Below are 16745 nucleotides of genomic sequence, written 5' to 3'. Positions count from 1 at the left end.
TATGATGAATAAGTTTGATTTTTTTTATTATAAAATGTCGTTTTTAGCGTAAAATTATGGTCAAAGTAGACCTCTAATATAATATAAATTCAGTTTGATATTGGTGCAACATCATATTAGGTAATTACCAAAAGAATACAGCAACTACAACCTTAAAGTTTTAATTGCCAAAGTAAATTATTTTAAAAAGTTTTTAGCATTACCCAAAAATTCTCTTGAAATATGTTGTTTTGTTTTATTCCTATCTTATAGGTTTTTTTACTGTGTGTATAAAACTGCTTCTTAAAATTAAAAGATTGAAGCTTTGAAACAGATTGATAAGAAAGTAACTTGAAAAATGTACAAGTTAACATGTAATATGATTAGAAAAAATGGCCAATTAAGCTTCCAGAAAGCTTCAATGTCTTCTTATGACTATAAGCATTTATCAGTATCTATGCCTAAAACAAATGTTTTACATGTCAAATTTGACAGGTATGTTCTAAATAATTTATTTCCATTATCTTAGAACAAGTTAACATTTTTCAATAAGTTTGTGTAATTTATTATAGTTTACTTATTGAAACTGAACTTTAAAATTGTTAAACATCTACATCTTAAAATTATTACTCTAGCATCTAGTATTATAGTATTTACAAAATTGCTTAATTTAGTCTAAGCTTAAATAATTTTAGAAAACTAAAGTCATAAAAACAATAAAATACATATTTTTTTTTATTAGTTAGTTAGTTACTTATAAAATTTTATTTTAATTTAAACAAAATAAGCACATTACTTTAATCTTTTGTAACTAGTTTGCAAAAGAATTGCTTTAGTTTTTATATCTAAACATATCCTAACATATCCTAGGGTTTATCTAGAAAAGTATTAATTGTTTTACAAAATTTAATTAAAAACTTATTTATTAGGTTTTGTAAGCAAGTTTCAATTTTCACTATTTAGAAATGTTTCTTTTCCATATCAGTTTAAATATCTCAAGCTTAGCTAGCAGTTGCTATTTATTGATCTTGAAAATTTGAATAAGTTTTTGAGATATAAGACATAAGTGTTTAAAATAAAATAGGTCAATTATAAAAGGTTAAATTATAAATAGAAAAACAAAACTTTTTTTTTCCTTTAGTTTAAAAAATAGTTTTCATATTTTTTCAGTCTAATCTTATAAGAATCAACAGTGTTGTAAAAATAATTTCAATTTTTAAATGAAGTTTTTTTAGTTACTTTAAAAATTAAATAATTCTTCTATACTTATAGTCTTTAAATGCTAATTTTTCATGAACACTTTTTTCTCTTAAAGTTTTATCTAATGTTTTTTGATAAACTGATTATATCTCAAAAGTTGATTAAAATTTTTCTGTTTCATTAAAGTAGGTATTTACCTAGCATGATGTCGCACCAATATAAAGCTAAAATTGTATTATATTTGATGTCTTTTTTAAACATAATTTTAGACTAAAAATAAATGTTTTAAGACTAATATGTTTAGTCAAAAAAGATACTTTGTTCTAAACAAGCTATATAAATACAAAAAAAAAGTAAATTTATTTATTATAAATTAAACAAAGTTAAATACTAATCGCATTTGTTGTACAATATTGTAGTTGATATAAAGTATTGTATTGATAAAATTACTTTATTTTGTAAAATAAAAGCAATTAAATACTGAAGGTTTATTAGTTTATGAGAAATAAGTTTAGCTTTATTTATATATTTTTAAAACAGAGATTTTTAGCATAAATTTATGGATAAAAAAGACATCAAATGTAATATAATTTTAGCTTGAAATTGGTGCAACATCATGCTAGGTAATTACCTAAAAGTATTTATAGTAAATGATTTGAGTTTTCAAATAAAGCCCATTATTAATTTTTGCAAAAAAATGTTGAATCCTATTAAGATCTTAATAAAATACTAGACACTGATTTGTTTTTTTTGTCCTTCTTTGTATACTTTTTTTGTTTAGTTTTTTAGTTTTGTATTTTAATATTTTTTTTTACTTTTATGTTTGTCCATTCCTATTGTAAACACTTTCTTAAATAAATCTATTTTTATTACATGCAAATAAAATAATTCTTAATAACAAAAATTCTTGATATATTGAAACTATTTATTTAAATTTGTTATAACTAAACTTATTCATGCTTTAATATACAACTAGAAAACAGCCAATCATCATTTTAAAGCCTAAATTTTAAGCTGTTGATAACTATTTATTGACCTGGTTTAGAATGTGTAGCTAAGTAAAAAATTATTGGAAATTATGTTACTTTTGTAGCGATAATTTGTTTGATTATTTTAAGGGCGGATAAATTAAACTCAATGAATGTAGAAATGTGGGAGGAAATGTCTCAGTGTTTTAAAAAAGCATCAAATGATAGTGATGTCAGGTCTATTGTTCTCTCTGGAAAAGGAAGAATGTTTACATGTGGTCTTGATTTAATGGAAGCAGCACAGCAGCTTCCTAAGTAATTTATTTTTGCTTTGTTAAATGTTACATTCATAGCTGATATAAAAAATTTATCAGCACTGCTTTTTTTATTAGTTTTTTACTATTATTATTTTATAACTTTAAAAGAAGCAGCTTCAATACTAGATAATACTAGATTATTTAAATGTTTAAATCTATTAAAATTTGAATGTCTTCAGTACAGTATTCTTGTTAAGTAAATTTTTTTGTTTGATTTACAACAACTTTTATTAAGTTTTTTATATAGTGATAAAAATACTTGAACACGAATTTACTCTTTTCATATTAATTTATTTTTATGAATGACATATGATTTAAGTAGTTTTTAACAAATTAATAAATTTATCTTTTAAACAAAAATTTATAAATTTAGCAAATATAATATTATTTTGTTATTTTAATTAGATTGAATAATAATTCGTTTTTTTATATTACAAAATGCAGTTTTTTTTAATGTTTAATTGTTTTCTATGCTTGCTCAAATGTATCTTAATGATAGTCAAGGGAAAGATGTTAAGAAACAGCTTATAACACATATTAAGTTTCTTAAGTGAATAAAATCAACTACCATATGAAAATTATTACTGTAGAGTTTTAATTTTAAAGTTATATGTCAATAAAAAATGTTATTCATAATTCTAGGTAAATGATGTCAAGCCTTTAAAAATACTAAATTTAATTTTATTTAAATTAGATATGTTTTTATATTTAATGATTCCAAGACTAAGTAGTTTAAAAAGTCTAAGCTTTATAACAGCTAGATTTAGCAAAGCTTGGTTTTAATTGAATCTGTTTTAATCGAAAATTCACAACTGGATTTTATTTTGTGGACAAATAACAAGTGTTCTTTTAAGTTTTGATTATTGTATATTTTCTGTTAACGGTTTAAACTTAAAACGCATTAGTTACAACATTTTTATAGCTTTAAAAAAACATTATTTGTCTAAAAGTTGTGTAGAAGTATTAAGTTTGATTTTAACAGGTCTTTTACTCATTAAAAATTGTTTAAACACAGACATCATACAAGTAAATTACTAATAAATTATTTACATAAACAAAAAGAAAATTTTAAATTATGTTTTTAATTTGTCTTGATTTTTATCAATTCTTTAGAAATAATTTTGATTTTATAGGTGCCTACTCATTTTAAAATATAAATGAAGAATTAAAATATGTGTTTGCTATAAGTTGGTCATAGAAAGTTTATATATTATTTTTTTATAAAATAATTATTTAATAATAAATTAAAATAGCTGTTTTAACACTCAAGGAAACCAGATGTAGATGTTGCTAGACATGCGTTTCACTTATACAAATTTATTGAAGTAGCACAGGATAGTTGCACTCAAATTGATAAATGTGTAAAACCTGTTATCTCAGCAGTTCACGGGCCCTGCATTGGTGGTGGAGTTGATGTTGTAACTGCGTGTGATATTAGGTTTGTTTTTGTTTTTTGAAAACTGTACTGAAATTCTATAGTTAGGTTGCTTATCAAATAGGGATTGAGTATTAATTAATTTTTATTTAACTATCACTGTTACCCCTTACCCTCGGTCGGTAGCTTTTTTTTCTTTTTAATTAATTTATTTTTATTTATTTATTCATTTTTTTTGATAATAATTTTTATTAGAAATTTTATTGCTTTTATTTTTACTATCACTATTATTCCTTACCCTCGGTCAGTAACTTTTTTTTCTATTAGTTTTTTATTAATTTGTCTTATTTTTATTTTTTTTATATATTTTTATTTTTGTTTTTTTTACTCTCGTGCAAAATTGACCCTTGGTGCAAAATTGTCTTCGTACAAAAGTATCTTTGTGCAATTTAGTAACCTCGTGCAATTTTTACCCGTTCCTATTAAGTTCATTATAACTCTTATTTAAATGCCCCTACCTCCACTTAGATAACCAGCATTTACTAACTTAAAAAAAAAGTTATTAATAGTTAATGATTATATTTGTTGTTTAAGATAGTTGATAATAACACAAGTTTTTTATAGCGGTAACTATGACTTTAAGGTAAATATTTTGTAGAGAAAGATTTATGTTAAAATATTGAATTCGTCTATTTAAACAGTTATGAAGGTGACTAAAAATGTTAACTTACACTGCCTGCAATTTAAATATGTTTTAAAACTCTAGTTTGCTCATAAAGTGTTTAAGTTTGAACATGTGTTTCATTTTAACTAAAAGAAAATAAAACTTTTTTTCTTGAAATGTGTTAGCCAGTTTATAAATAAAATATACAGATACTGCACAAAAGACGCATTTTTCTCTGTCAAAGAAGTAGACGTTGGACTCGCAGCAGACTTAGGATCATTGCAAAGACTCACTAGAATAATAGGCAGTGACAGTTTGGTGAGGGAGTTGTGTTATACTGGCCGCAGAATCCACAGTGAGGAAGCGAAGGAGTGTGGGCTTGTTAGTACTGTGTACGATGATAAAGAAAAACTTTTGGAGGGAGCACTAAATCTTGCAGAGGAAATAGCAACAAAGAGTCCAGTTGCCGTTCAATCTATAAAAATAAACCTAAACTATTCAAGAGATCACACAGTTGATGAAGGTTTGCATTTCATGAGGTCTTGGAATGCATCTATGCTTCAGTCCGAAGATCTTATGAAGTCTGCCCAAGCTCTAATGATGAAAAAAAAGCCTAAAGACGTCACGTTTTCAAAATTATGAGACAAAAATATATTTTTTTAATTACAAGCATAGACTTAAGAGATTTTTTGCAATCTTCAATTAGTAGTTTAAATAGTTTTGATGCAATGAATAAGTTTACTAAAAGTTTAGACTACCTTTAAATTAAATCAATAATTTAATTATTTTTTTTAACATCCTTAAAAATTTAATTGTATCTACTTGAACTTTGCTATCTTTTGCATTGTATGTTTAAGTTGTTTTGATATGCAGCATAAATTTATGTTTAAAAAATATATCATAACAGAATTTAGCGATTATTTAGCATAAAAATCTGTATTAATTCATTTAATTTCTTTTTAGTCTACAAAAATGAAATAGTTTATATGTATTCTCTGTAATTGGACCAAAATCGTATAACTTAATATTAAAATTTTATCAGTTGAATAATTCATGGTATATGAATTACTAAATTTTACCAGTTTTATTCAGAAAAAAAATTGTTCTTTTTATTACTGAAATTTTAAAATACAATTTTATTGATAAAACAAATTCTATAGTGTCTGTTATTATTGTTAATTAAAATGGAATGGAATGAGATAGAAAAGTTAATACATCCCGAAGATTTCAATGTCTTAGAGGTAAGATGTATATAATGTATCAAAAAACAAACCAAAAAATTTTCTCAAGTATTTTGAAAATAATTTGTGATCCATTGGATTTATAAATCTGAATCAAGGTTTTGGAAAAAGACCATGTATAAATTACAATAGATCACTAGTTTAAAAAATGTTTTCTACTACTGAATTGAATTTTATCAGTTGAGTATTTTTATCTACAAAAGTAAAAATTTTTGAAATTTAAAAATTACTCTAGTTTCATATTGATAATCTCAACAGTCAAGTAAAAAAAGAAATTAGTAACTTCATTTTTTGCAAATCTTTTTTTAATCAACATGTATATTTCTAAAATTTTCTCTCTCTAGTTTAAAAGTTAAACATGTTTAGAAAAATATTAAACTTATAGCTTTTAAAAGCATTCAAATAGATAAAAAACTGCATTAGTTATATTTAAGATTTATAAAACTATAATTGAACTATTATAATAAAAAAAGTTTTTTTGTTTGTATTCAAAAATACTTTATGTGGTTAATTCATATTTCAAAATATTAAGAACTTTACAGTTTCTAAATAAAAAAAATATAACAGCACTAGAAAACAAATTTTCTTAACAGATTTAGAATATATTTTAGTTCTATGTGTTACGGAAACAATTTTTCACAACAATAATCAAGTCTAAAATTCTTATAAGTAAATGTTCAAATAATATTAGATATAAATGAGACTTATGTAATACAAACTTTAGAGCACAACCCAGTTCTCAGCTTATACGTTATCAGAAAGAACTCGAAAATCGTTCTACTATGCGTCTGGGAAAAATCCTTTTGATCACACATTGTCCTATTCATTAACAAGTATTATAGTTATTATAAGAAGTGGTGAATTAACGTTTTGTCAATTTCGTCTAGACCTTATGATTAATGTAAATAATTATAAATTGAAAGAATATAAGTAAAATATACTAAGTTATTTAATGGTTTTTGTAAAAAGTTTATTTAGTCTTTAAGTACATCATAATATTGTTTCATCATATTGTTTCAGAAGAAGCAGTTGAAACATTTCGTCGCTATGTTCCTAGAAATAATGGAAAAATTGGACCTTATTATGCTTCAAAACTAGTCAGGTTTTCACTTTTTATATTAATAAAACTTTTATTAGTATTTCAAAAGTATGCTTTCAGCACTTTTATTTGATATTAGTACACTAGTTTTATTAAGTCCGAATGAATAATATTTTTTTAAATAGTTTTTAATTTTATTTTACTTATAAACAGTACTTAAAAAAAAAAACAAATGATATGGGAACATTTGTAAATCACTGTCGTAAACAATAAGATTAATAAAATTTTATAAAAGTTCTATTTCTAGTTTTCAAAATCATCAAACTTAACTTTAAACTTACATTTAAGTTTAACAAATATTTATATATAAGTTATGATAAAATGAATTCAGGAATACATGTGTGTCTCCATGTTCTCTTTTGATGGCACTTATTTATGTTGACCGCTTGTACAAATCCAATCCAAATTATCTCACTACTGTTACTTCTTCTGAATTATTCCTTGTTTCTATGGTTCGTATTTTTCTTTGCAATGAAATTTTTCATTTTAGGTATATACATACGTAAACTTCTAAGTTTTTTTTTTCACTGCATCAGATAACCATCAACTGTTTGATAAAGTTTATTTAAACTTTGTGATTTTGTTTTAAAGTTCTTTATTCAGTTTTGTATAAATTAAATAGTTATTTTTCGTCAAGTTGATAAAATTTAAATAATAAATGTATAAACATAAAAAGGATTATAAAGAATTTAGCTAAAGATCAACAAGGCTAAAAAGGAAGTGGTATCAAAAATAAGTGATTAAAGTAGGATAAAATTTTAAAACTTAAAACAATATATTTTTCTGGAACGGGTCAAAATTGCACGAGGGGACTAAATTGCACGAAGATACTTTTGCACCAAGGGTTAATTTTGCACGAGTTACAGTTTTGCACGGAAGGTCATTTTTGCACGAGAGTAAAATAAAAGGAAAACATATACACCAAAAAAATTTAATAGATAAATTAGGAAAACAAAGAAACAAAAGTACTGACCGAGGGTAAGGGTTAGGGGTAACAGTGATAGTAAAAATAAAAATTAATAATAAAATTATTATTAAAAAAACAAGAAAAATTAATAAATAAAAATAACTTAATTAAAAAGAAAAAAAAAAGCTACCGGAAGAGGGTAAGGGTTAGGGGTAAGTAGTGATAGTAAAAAAAAAAAAAAACTAAAAAAACAACCCGGGCAAAAGCGTCTTCGTGCAATTTTGTGCCCTCGTCAGGGTTGCCACACACTCAGGGAATTCAGGGAATCTCAGGGAATTTTCAAACTGTAGAAAATCTCAGGGAAACTCAGGGAATATTGGCATTTTTCTTTTAGCTCAGGGAAACTCAGGGAAGTTTTGATTTTTTCTCTAAATTTCAGGGAAGTTTTTGAAAATCTCAGGGAAATTTTTTTCTAGATCTAGAATGAGGTTTAGTTAATCCAGTTCTAATATTTTGTTCAAAAGTAGTAATTTTTATTATTTAAGTGGTTATTTAGAATTTTTTTAGCCTTGCGGCTAGTTCTTCAATATTCTTAGTATTAACATTGTAGTTTTTTTAAGTTTTAAATTTATATTTACTTAAGTTATACTTTTTGAAAATTTTCTTTAAAAAAGTCACAGTTTAGACACCTTTTATTTTGACACACTCGATATCCCAAGCAAGTATAAAGATTTAACAAGAGTCCTTGAGGCTGTTTTTGTGCTTCACAATGGCCAGGCAAGTGTTGAACGGGGCTTTAGCTTAAATAAGGAAGTAATATCAACTAATATGGGAGAGATGACAATAAGGTCCCGAAGAATGATCAATGATCATCTATATGCAAACAGTCTAGAACCAAGCACAGTTGAACTAAGTTCTGAATTGTTAAAATTTGTAAAATCTTATAGGGCCCAATATTTGGCATATCTTGAGCAACAGGGCTTTGCTAAAAATATTCCAAATAAAGGTGATGCTTTGAGCAAGTTAGGAGAACAAAAAAGTAAACTTACAAAGCAACTCAAATGTTTGAATGAAGACTATGACAAATATACTGCAGATGCCAACAAACAGTCTGATTTAGAAGCAATGATAGAATTATTAGCAAGAGGAATAGCTGCTAAGGACAACGCAAATAAACTTGAAAATAAAATTAAAACTATTGATTTAGAAATTGCATACTTAAAAAAACAGTATTAAGATTTTTTTATTAGGTAATGTGAAATTGTTTTAAAATCAAAATTATGTTTTCAGTTATTTAAAATAGATTGTGTATGAACATCTAAAAGACATAGAAAAATTTTTAATTTTAGATAATTTTGTATCAGTTGTTAGGTATTAAGTTGTACTTTGATATGAGATATTTCTTTAGCTATTTCTTTAAACTTTCTTTTTGCAGGTTTTTTTACAATAATGTTAAGCTTTTAAGTTTTATTTACTGCATTCAGAACAGTTGCTAGGAAAGACATACAAGTCATAATGAAGTCATTATGTATGCATTTAAGTGAGTTCTTCATGTGAATTTATTATTATAGTATAATTAAATTTTGTCAATTAAAATGTCAAACAAATTAAACTTTATTCTTTTATGTAGAAAGTTAACTAACAAGTTTACACAAAGTTGTGCAAAAATTTAGTTTTTAATTTTTAATTGGTTTAAACCTTTTAAGATTGAGTTTTTGAAACCAGTTTTTTTCATAAATTTAATGCAGAAGCATACACATACAACCTTCCTTTTATTATTAAAGAAGAAAAATGAGAATGAGGTATTAATAATTTGTGTTAGAAGAGAAATTTTTTTTTTTAAGACTTGAAAAATACTCAGGGAAACTCAGGGAAATTTAAGGTTACTCAGGGAAATTTTTGGTCACTCAGGGAATATTTTTTGGCTCAAAGAGTGGCAACCCTGCCTCGTGCATTTTTTCCGCCCGTGCAATGATGACAGCTACCCATATTTTTTATGTTGTTGTCAGTTGTCAAATACTGTTACAATGAAAAATTATTGTGTTTAACAATGTACAGTTGATTGCATCCAAGTTTTTGTTTGATGAAGGAACTGAAGAGGGCACATACAACGACGAGTGGGCTGCTTCTGGTTGCCTTAGCAACAAAAAAGTTAAGGAGCTTGAAAGGCAATTTCTTGTTGCCATTAACTATAATGCATTTGTCACACGTGATCAATTTGACAAAGTGATGCAGTACATGGAGTACAAGTAAATATTATAGTATCTTAACAATTATATATATTTTTTAAAGTTTTTTACAAATCAAGTTTTAAAAATAGTTTTTAAACCATAGTTTTCATGTTTTCAACTAGACTTTTTTTAATATTTTATAAACTTAGAAACAAGTTTCTAATAGATTGAAAATAAAATTTTTTTAGACATGTTAGCATAAGTTTAAAACTTAACAAAAAACAATAAAACGTTTTCTATTTAGTTTTAAATTAAAAAAATGAAAGTATTCTTAAAAGTTATGTTTGTGTAAAAAAAAGGTTTACCCTTTAACCTTTAAAACATTTCATTAGTATACATGATTTTTGTAAATTAATTTGTGTTAGCTGTGAAACATGTAACAAAATCTTTAATGAGCTTAAGTTTTTGATTTTTTACTGATTAAAATAGTTAGGATATCTTATTAATCTTATAGAATAGCATTGAAAAACGGGTTAGATAGAGGAAAATTTACTTACACTGATCTGTATAGCTTACTACAAAGTAATTCTTTTTGTGAAAAAGTGAAGTCTGTGTTTCATCTATTTGTCCAGGTTGAAACTGTTTTAAAAGTATACAGTACTAAAATAGCATGTGTAGTTGTTGTAATTTATATAATATTATTTAGAATATATTTTACTTTATTGACAAAAAAAGTTTTATAATGACAAAGTTATATAATTGTTTTAGAACCTTGTTTATTTTAAGAATACTTCGTTTCTTTAATTAGAGTAATTTTCTTTAAATTTTTTATTTTCTTAATATTAGACTTGTAAAAACTTACTTTTATTAATTTTCTAAAGGTTATAAAAAATCTAAAGGTATAAATTAAGTTCTGTACTAAGTATAACTATAATACTTTTTTAATGGCTACTATCGATTGGTGAAACTTCTTAATTTCAAGTATAATATTTATTGCTTTCAGTTTGAAAAAATATAGTTTCTTTAGAGTTTTTACTTGGAATTCAAATTTATTGTATAATTACGAAATTGTATTTAATCTAAGCTGTAATTAATGACTCATATGGCAACAAGTTACATATAGTAGCTATTTTAAAAGTTATAAATTATAATTTTTAGATTTTCAAAGCGATAAAACTTAGAATTTTGTATTGATTTTCTTATCTGAGGTATTTTTAATCAATTAAATTAATCAATGTTAAACATTTTTTTGGAAGCTGATATCTTATGCTGTTTATAGTTTTAAAATAATATTTTTATGAGTAAAAAAATTATTCACAAAATTCAAACAAAAGAAACTATTTGAATTTTGTCTCCTAGCTCATCAGTAGCTGTTTCAAAAATAATACAAAAAATACAACGTCTTATTTATTATAATTGTTTTAATGGCCATACGTACGACAAATTTCCAATCAGTTTATTAACAAAACATAAATCAAAACATACATATTTTAATTAAAAGTTTGTAAGCAGATATCAAGTCACCAACTTAATCAGTTTTAAGCAGATACACTAGCATTGCTTGAGTGTTAAAATTATTCAAAATAAGATTTAAAAGCTTAGTTCCAATTACCGTAAAGTCCTTTTTTAAAAGCTAGGTTTCGGTTTTAGTTAAAATCTTTTATTTTCCATGTAACAATGAATACAGCCGTGTATTAAGTTAAATCTTTTTTTAATTGAGCTAAAATTTACCAACTTGCATTAACTTATACATTTTAAACTGTTAAATATCAGTTATTTTTCTAAAAAAAAAGTTATTTTTTATTATTAGAAGAACGTTTATGCCTTCTGTATTTCACTTAAACATAAAATTTTCGCTTAACACTCCCTCTGTACTCACTGTCTTTCTTACAGATGACATTTGTTAGTTAACAATAGCCATCGATTTTTTTTTGCAAATGCATTGTTTTGGTTCTTTAATTTTATCCAACAATTTACAGTTATTGCATATTATCTGGCTGTTGGCGTAAATATCGATTTTTTAACAGTTTTATTTTAGGAATTTTATGATACGTATGCCTCGCCAGAGTTTCGAAAAAAGATTTCTAGAAAGCTTTTACCTATTTTGTCTCAATTGTTAAATAATATAGTATAAAGTAAAGGATTTTGTTAATAATATTAATGTAGTAAAATGACAGCGTTGAGATATCAGAAGCTGAACTTACAAAACCAATTAACAATAATTTTTTTTTAATGTTGAATTGTTTTTGTTTTAAATAAAACATTTTATGTTTAGAAAAAAAAAACTTTAAAACTTGTATATATTTTGAAAAGAAAACATTTTTAATCCAAACTAAAAATAAGCATTATATATTTTTTTAACAAATGGTAAAAACTAAATAAAATAATAGAAATTGAGAACATCTTTTTACTCGTGTTCCCAAAAAAATTGTTTTGTTTATATAAAAAAACTTAAAAAGTAATTAACCTTTTATTAAAGTGTCTAAGTTTATTATATAATTATAATACTTTAGTGATGTGATGATCAACTAAGTCTTAATTTTTTTACATTCATTAATGAGTTTGTTTTGTGAAGCTTGCCTTGAATAACATAAACTTATTTCTTATTAAATAAAATATTAAAAATGTTTTAGAAAGAAGTAATTTATTTTTAATTATTTAGACTGTCGTCGCTCTAACGGCTGTTTATCTTACCACATTAACTGTGTGCCTCACTGCTTATATGGTGACAACTACATCGTTTAGTCAAAATGATACTGTTAATTCTTCAACTTCACTACCAGTCGTCAAGCTGCCTACTTTTGTCAACGATGTGATGCTTAAAAATCCAAGTAAACTTTTGATACTATAATTAATTTTAGGTCAAACTTTATTCTCTCAAATAAAAAAATATGTAGTTGTTTTAATAATATAGTTTTTTTACTGAATATAAAAGAAAACATAGTCATTTTCTAACTCTTTTAACAACTTCTGATCGTTTTTATTTTCATGCTTAGCTAGAATACAGGGTTGCCACTTTACCTGGAAACCTGGAATTTGACAATTTAGGCTAAATTAACCTGGAATTTGAGAAATTTTTATCAAAAAACCTGGAATTTTTAATAATTTTAACATTTTTAGTTGTGAAATTTTGATTTAACACAAAGAATCTATCATATAATTAAGATTTTTTGTTATCATCAAAAATTTTTTTTATTAAAAAACACATTTAAAGTAACTTTACAGTATCTTTCTAATATTTTTATATAATTTAACACAGTTTCTTAAATAGAAATTAATTTAAAACTAAAAATTGACCCAAAAATGTGTACTTTTAAAAACCTTGAAAAAATTTGGAAAACCTGGAAAAAAATTTGAAAAAACAAGTGGCAACCCTGTAGAATAGCACTTTCATATATAAAGCCATAAAACGTATTCTATTTCTCTTATAAGAAAAAATAAATTTTGTTAAATCCTCAAAAGTACTATTTATTTTCTAGTTGTCATGGAAAATTTTGAAATTGTTGATATTACTTTGAACAAAAACATTACCAACTCTGAAACAACTCCGGAAAAACAACAACTGAACAAGCTTAGTTACTCAAATGAGAGAAAATTACCAAAACCTACAAAAATCATTCCGACCTTATCTGAGCTTAGAATATCTGAAAATGATGTTTTAAATAGCCAAATTTCAGTTTTTACAGACATACCTTGGGAGTATAACAAAGCAACAAAAAACAAAAACTTGGTTTACCCTGAAGTAATTCCTCATAAAAGTATAAATAATCAAAATAAAAAGAATTCAATTGTTGCTGATAAAAAATCGTTAGCAAAAAGTCAGGCGAATGATTGTCCATGTTGTGTTTGCAGTATTTCAAAAAAAAGTGGTATTAGTGCATGTACTTTTTACTCTTCACATTTTTACACAAATACTTCTCTCGATGAAATGTTAGTTTATTTAGAATTTGTATATACCTATGTAAAAACAATAGTTTTACTTAACTATTTTGATTTTTTTATTTTTGCAACGAAAATAGCCATTAAATTTAACTTTTGTCGTACTAATTTTTTTAAGTTTTGATTTAATTTTAGTGAAAACTTTGAAAAGTCTTGGTTATTTTCTAAATTATTTTGTTTAGCTTTTTGAAATATATTAAAATTTGTAAAAAAAGATTGGAATTATTCTATTATTTAATTACTAAAATTGCATGGGCAGGGTTGCCACTTGGTCAGGAAAAGTCAGGAAATCAGGAAAAGTCGGGAGAAATTTAAAAAAATGACAAAAGTCAGGAAAAAATGAGGGGTTTTGAAAAAAAGTCAGAAAATTTGATAAAATTTAAAAAAAAAGTTAGATTTTGTCAGTTTAAATTTACAAAGTTCCTTGTTTTCCAAAGCCTTCAAATGGTAAAAATTAATTAAAATTCCTTTAAAGTCAGAAAAAAGTTTTAAAATTTTCCTAGAAATTTACAAAATACTTAATTTTATTTCCAATGCTTTCACCTGGTATAAATTAGTAAAATATCCTTTATAAAGCTTTTTAAAAGCTCCTTATATGTCGTTTGTTTATCTAGATACATTTTTGCTAGGAAATGCTAAAAAATTGTGTCTCTTTTCAGACAAGCTGTGTTTATAAGGTAATAATACAAGTATTTTGCTGATAGAGCTGCTTATTACAAACATCAATCATACACAGATGGTTTAAGTGATGTACTGGAAGTTTGATGATAGAATTCAGCATAAAACTGTTGTTTTTAAACTGTATTAAAATTAGATTGAAAGCTTTATATAGTTTCAAGTATTAGATTATGTATTTTAGAATAAGTTTGATTAAAGAGTTTGATTTAGAAAAGTCAGGAAAATTTTGGTAAATAGTCAAGAAAAGTCAGGAAATTTTTCTCAGCTTGATCAGTGATCAGTATGCATGGGTAATATGTTAGAAATTACATTTAATAAACAAAACAATGAAATCTGAATGCTTTGAAACTAATATCTAAGAATTTTTTAACTTCAAACTTATCTAAAGAGAGATAAAAAAATTTAATGTTGCTTCACTTAGTTTCTATTTTTTTATAGAAAAAAAAAAAAAGATTTTTATTTAAATAAATTATTGTTTTTTTTTAGTTTATTTCTATTTTATAAAATTAATGCTCAGTCGGAATTAAATTTTTAGTTTTTGACTACTTTAACTTCAAAGTTTTTTAGTATTTTATTTCAAAATAATAGGTTTTGTTGTGTATGTCGGGTTGTATCAGGCACATGCAGTTTTATACTGGGTACGCTTGAGCAAGTTTCGTTTTTTTTTTAAGTTTTACTCTACCGTATTTTATTTGTATTATGCCTAAACTTACCCTAATATTTTTATTAAAAATCCTAAACCCATTTAAGCGTATCAGTATAATGCTACATGTACCTGAAGCAACTCTGCCTACAGGAGGAAGCCCTAAAAGCAGACCATTAAAAGAATTAGAATCCTGCTATATCGGCTATCTTTACATCAAGAGCTAATTAATTCTGCAAAACCACATAATGGTCTATAAATATTTTTTAGTTCTTGCAACATATTTTTATAAAAAGATTATAATAAGCATTTTTTTAAATGTTTATTAGAAATATCTTCATTAATTAGTGAATTTAAAGTTTCTTAAAAGACTTTTTTTTTTACCAAGCAGTAAAACCATAGTCAAAGACCAAAACAAAATGGTTTATATCTCAAAAAATATTAAGTTTATATAAAAAACAAAATCACTGAATAATGAAGTCGATTCCTTAAAGAATAATTTTAAAAAATAATTAAAACATTAAGTTATTTTTTGAGATATGTTCCAAGGTCTAAAAAAAGCCAAAATGTCCCACTTTTTCTATGGGCTCTAGCACCCACCCAATTAACCCAAACTTAAAAAAAGATTATTTTATTTTAGATCTATCATTTAGCTGTTAAATTCTGTATAAAATATATATTATAACTAAATGACAAATAAATTATTGTGTTATTTATAAGTCCAGAAAAATGACTCAAAATTCTCCTTATTTTAGAATGATTGTCGTGAATATAACGTCAAAAATATTTTTTTGCTTATTTTTCGGCATATTTACTAACTAATTTAAACCTTTTCAGAGTTAAAGATAGCTTGGAATCAAAAAACTTTATGTTTGCTTTCAATGAACTAAAGATAACATAGTAAGTCGAAAACAAAGCTAATGAGAGGGTTATAGTCAAATATATACTAATATATTCAAAAATATTTAATGCAAATTGTTAAAACAAGTTAAATCAATTCAATAAACTAATTAGTATGCATAAAAAAGCTAGATCTTTTTGATTTAAAAGTAAGTAGCAATTATAAATAAATATAAACTATTTATAGATCATTTCGTTGGACAAACCATTTTGCATAGCGAAGAAGATAACAAAATCCTATAATCTCAAAACAACACTCTATGAAATGTTTTAGACGTTTTATTTGTTTTCATTTCGTTTTTAAAAACTAAAATGCTTTCGAAATCAATTTTTGTAATTTTTTAAACATACGTTTCCGTAATTTTTGTTCTCATCCCAATGTGCTTTCAAAATTATTAGTGTGTGCTTACACATCATTGAATAAAACTTTATTATGACTAAGATCGAAACTGAAATATTTTCATTATAAATAAAATTGATTTTTTAAAGTTATTAATAAAAAAAGTGAATATATTACTAAAATTTCGAAAAAAGTTTTCAGCTTTTACTTTTATTGATGTTTTAAACTAAATAAACAGTTATTTATAATTAGATTGTTTTAGTTTAATTAATGTCTTAGCAACGACTGTTTTTTTTTTTGTGATAATACTTTTGATTAAATTTT

At 24.5% G+C, this 16745-nt stretch overlaps 2 protein-coding genes across 3 annotated transcripts; both read left to right on the top strand.

The window, feature by feature from the left end:
* The first annotated feature begins 317 nt into the window (after positions 1–317).
* On the top strand, positions 318–5542 carry LOC145835670 (delta(3,5)-Delta(2,4)-dienoyl-CoA isomerase, mitochondrial-like). Its single transcript, XM_082943361.1, has 4 exons — positions 318–474; positions 2298–2462; positions 3735–3902; positions 4713–5542. The coding sequence occupies exons 1-4, from the start codon at positions 338–340 to the stop codon at positions 5143–5145; spliced, it is 903 nt and encodes a 300-aa protein (XP_082799487.1). The 5' UTR covers positions 318–337; the 3' UTR covers positions 5146–5542.
* A 125-nt stretch (positions 5543–5667) lies between these two features.
* Positions 5668–16645, top strand: LOC145837137 (uncharacterized). 2 transcript variants are annotated; one of them, XM_082944904.1, is made up of 10 exons: positions 5668–5744; positions 6469–6601; positions 6765–6846; positions 7175–7295; positions 9809–9999; positions 10436–10553; positions 12584–12752; positions 13401–13851; positions 16019–16081; positions 16269–16645. In XM_082944904.1, coding segments are annotated over exons 1-10 (1386 nt in total). In that variant the 5' UTR covers positions 5668–5687; the 3' UTR covers positions 16270–16645. The 2 variants fall into 2 exon arrangements, with proteins under 2 accessions (XP_082801030.1, XP_082801031.1); XM_082944905.1 differs by having other exon boundaries at positions 6469–6577; positions 16269–16641.
* The last annotated feature ends 100 nt before the right edge of the window (positions 16646–16745 follow it).

Source organism: Thalia democratica, chromosome 5 (assembly GCF_965202585.1).
Source record: "Thalia democratica chromosome 5, ktThaDemo2.hap1.1, whole genome shotgun sequence".
Classification (NCBI taxonomy): domain Eukaryota; kingdom Metazoa; phylum Chordata; class Thaliacea; order Salpida; family Salpidae; genus Thalia; species Thalia democratica.
This window is presented reverse-complemented; position numbering and strand designations above follow the sequence as displayed.

What these genes read in the sequence shown, in the direction of transcription:
- LOC145837137 (XM_082944904.1), top strand. Translation starts at nt 5,688, where the DNA reads ATGGAATGGAATGAGATAGAAAAGTTAATACATCCCGAAGATTTCAAT. An exon ending in AAGATTTCAATGTCTTAGAG is followed by an intron (nt 5,745 to 6,468) that starts GTAAGATGTATA and finishes TACAAACTTTAG; the next exon opens with AGCACAACCCAGTTCTCAGC. An exon ending in AATTATTCCTTGTTTCTATG is followed by an intron (nt 7,296 to 9,808) that starts GTTCGTATTTTT and finishes AACAATGTACAG; the next exon opens with TTGATTGCATCCAAGTTTTT.
- LOC145835670 (XM_082943361.1), top strand. Translation starts at nt 338, where the DNA reads ATGTACAAGTTAACATGTAATATGATTAGAAAAAATGGCCAATTAAGC. An exon ending in TTACATGTCAAATTTGACAG is followed by an intron (nt 475 to 2,297) that starts GTATGTTCTAAA and finishes GATTATTTTAAG; the next exon opens with GGCGGATAAATTAAACTCAA. An exon ending in GTAACTGCGTGTGATATTAG is followed by an intron (nt 3,903 to 4,712) that starts GTTTGTTTTTGT and finishes TAAAATATACAG; the next exon opens with ATACTGCACAAAAGACGCAT.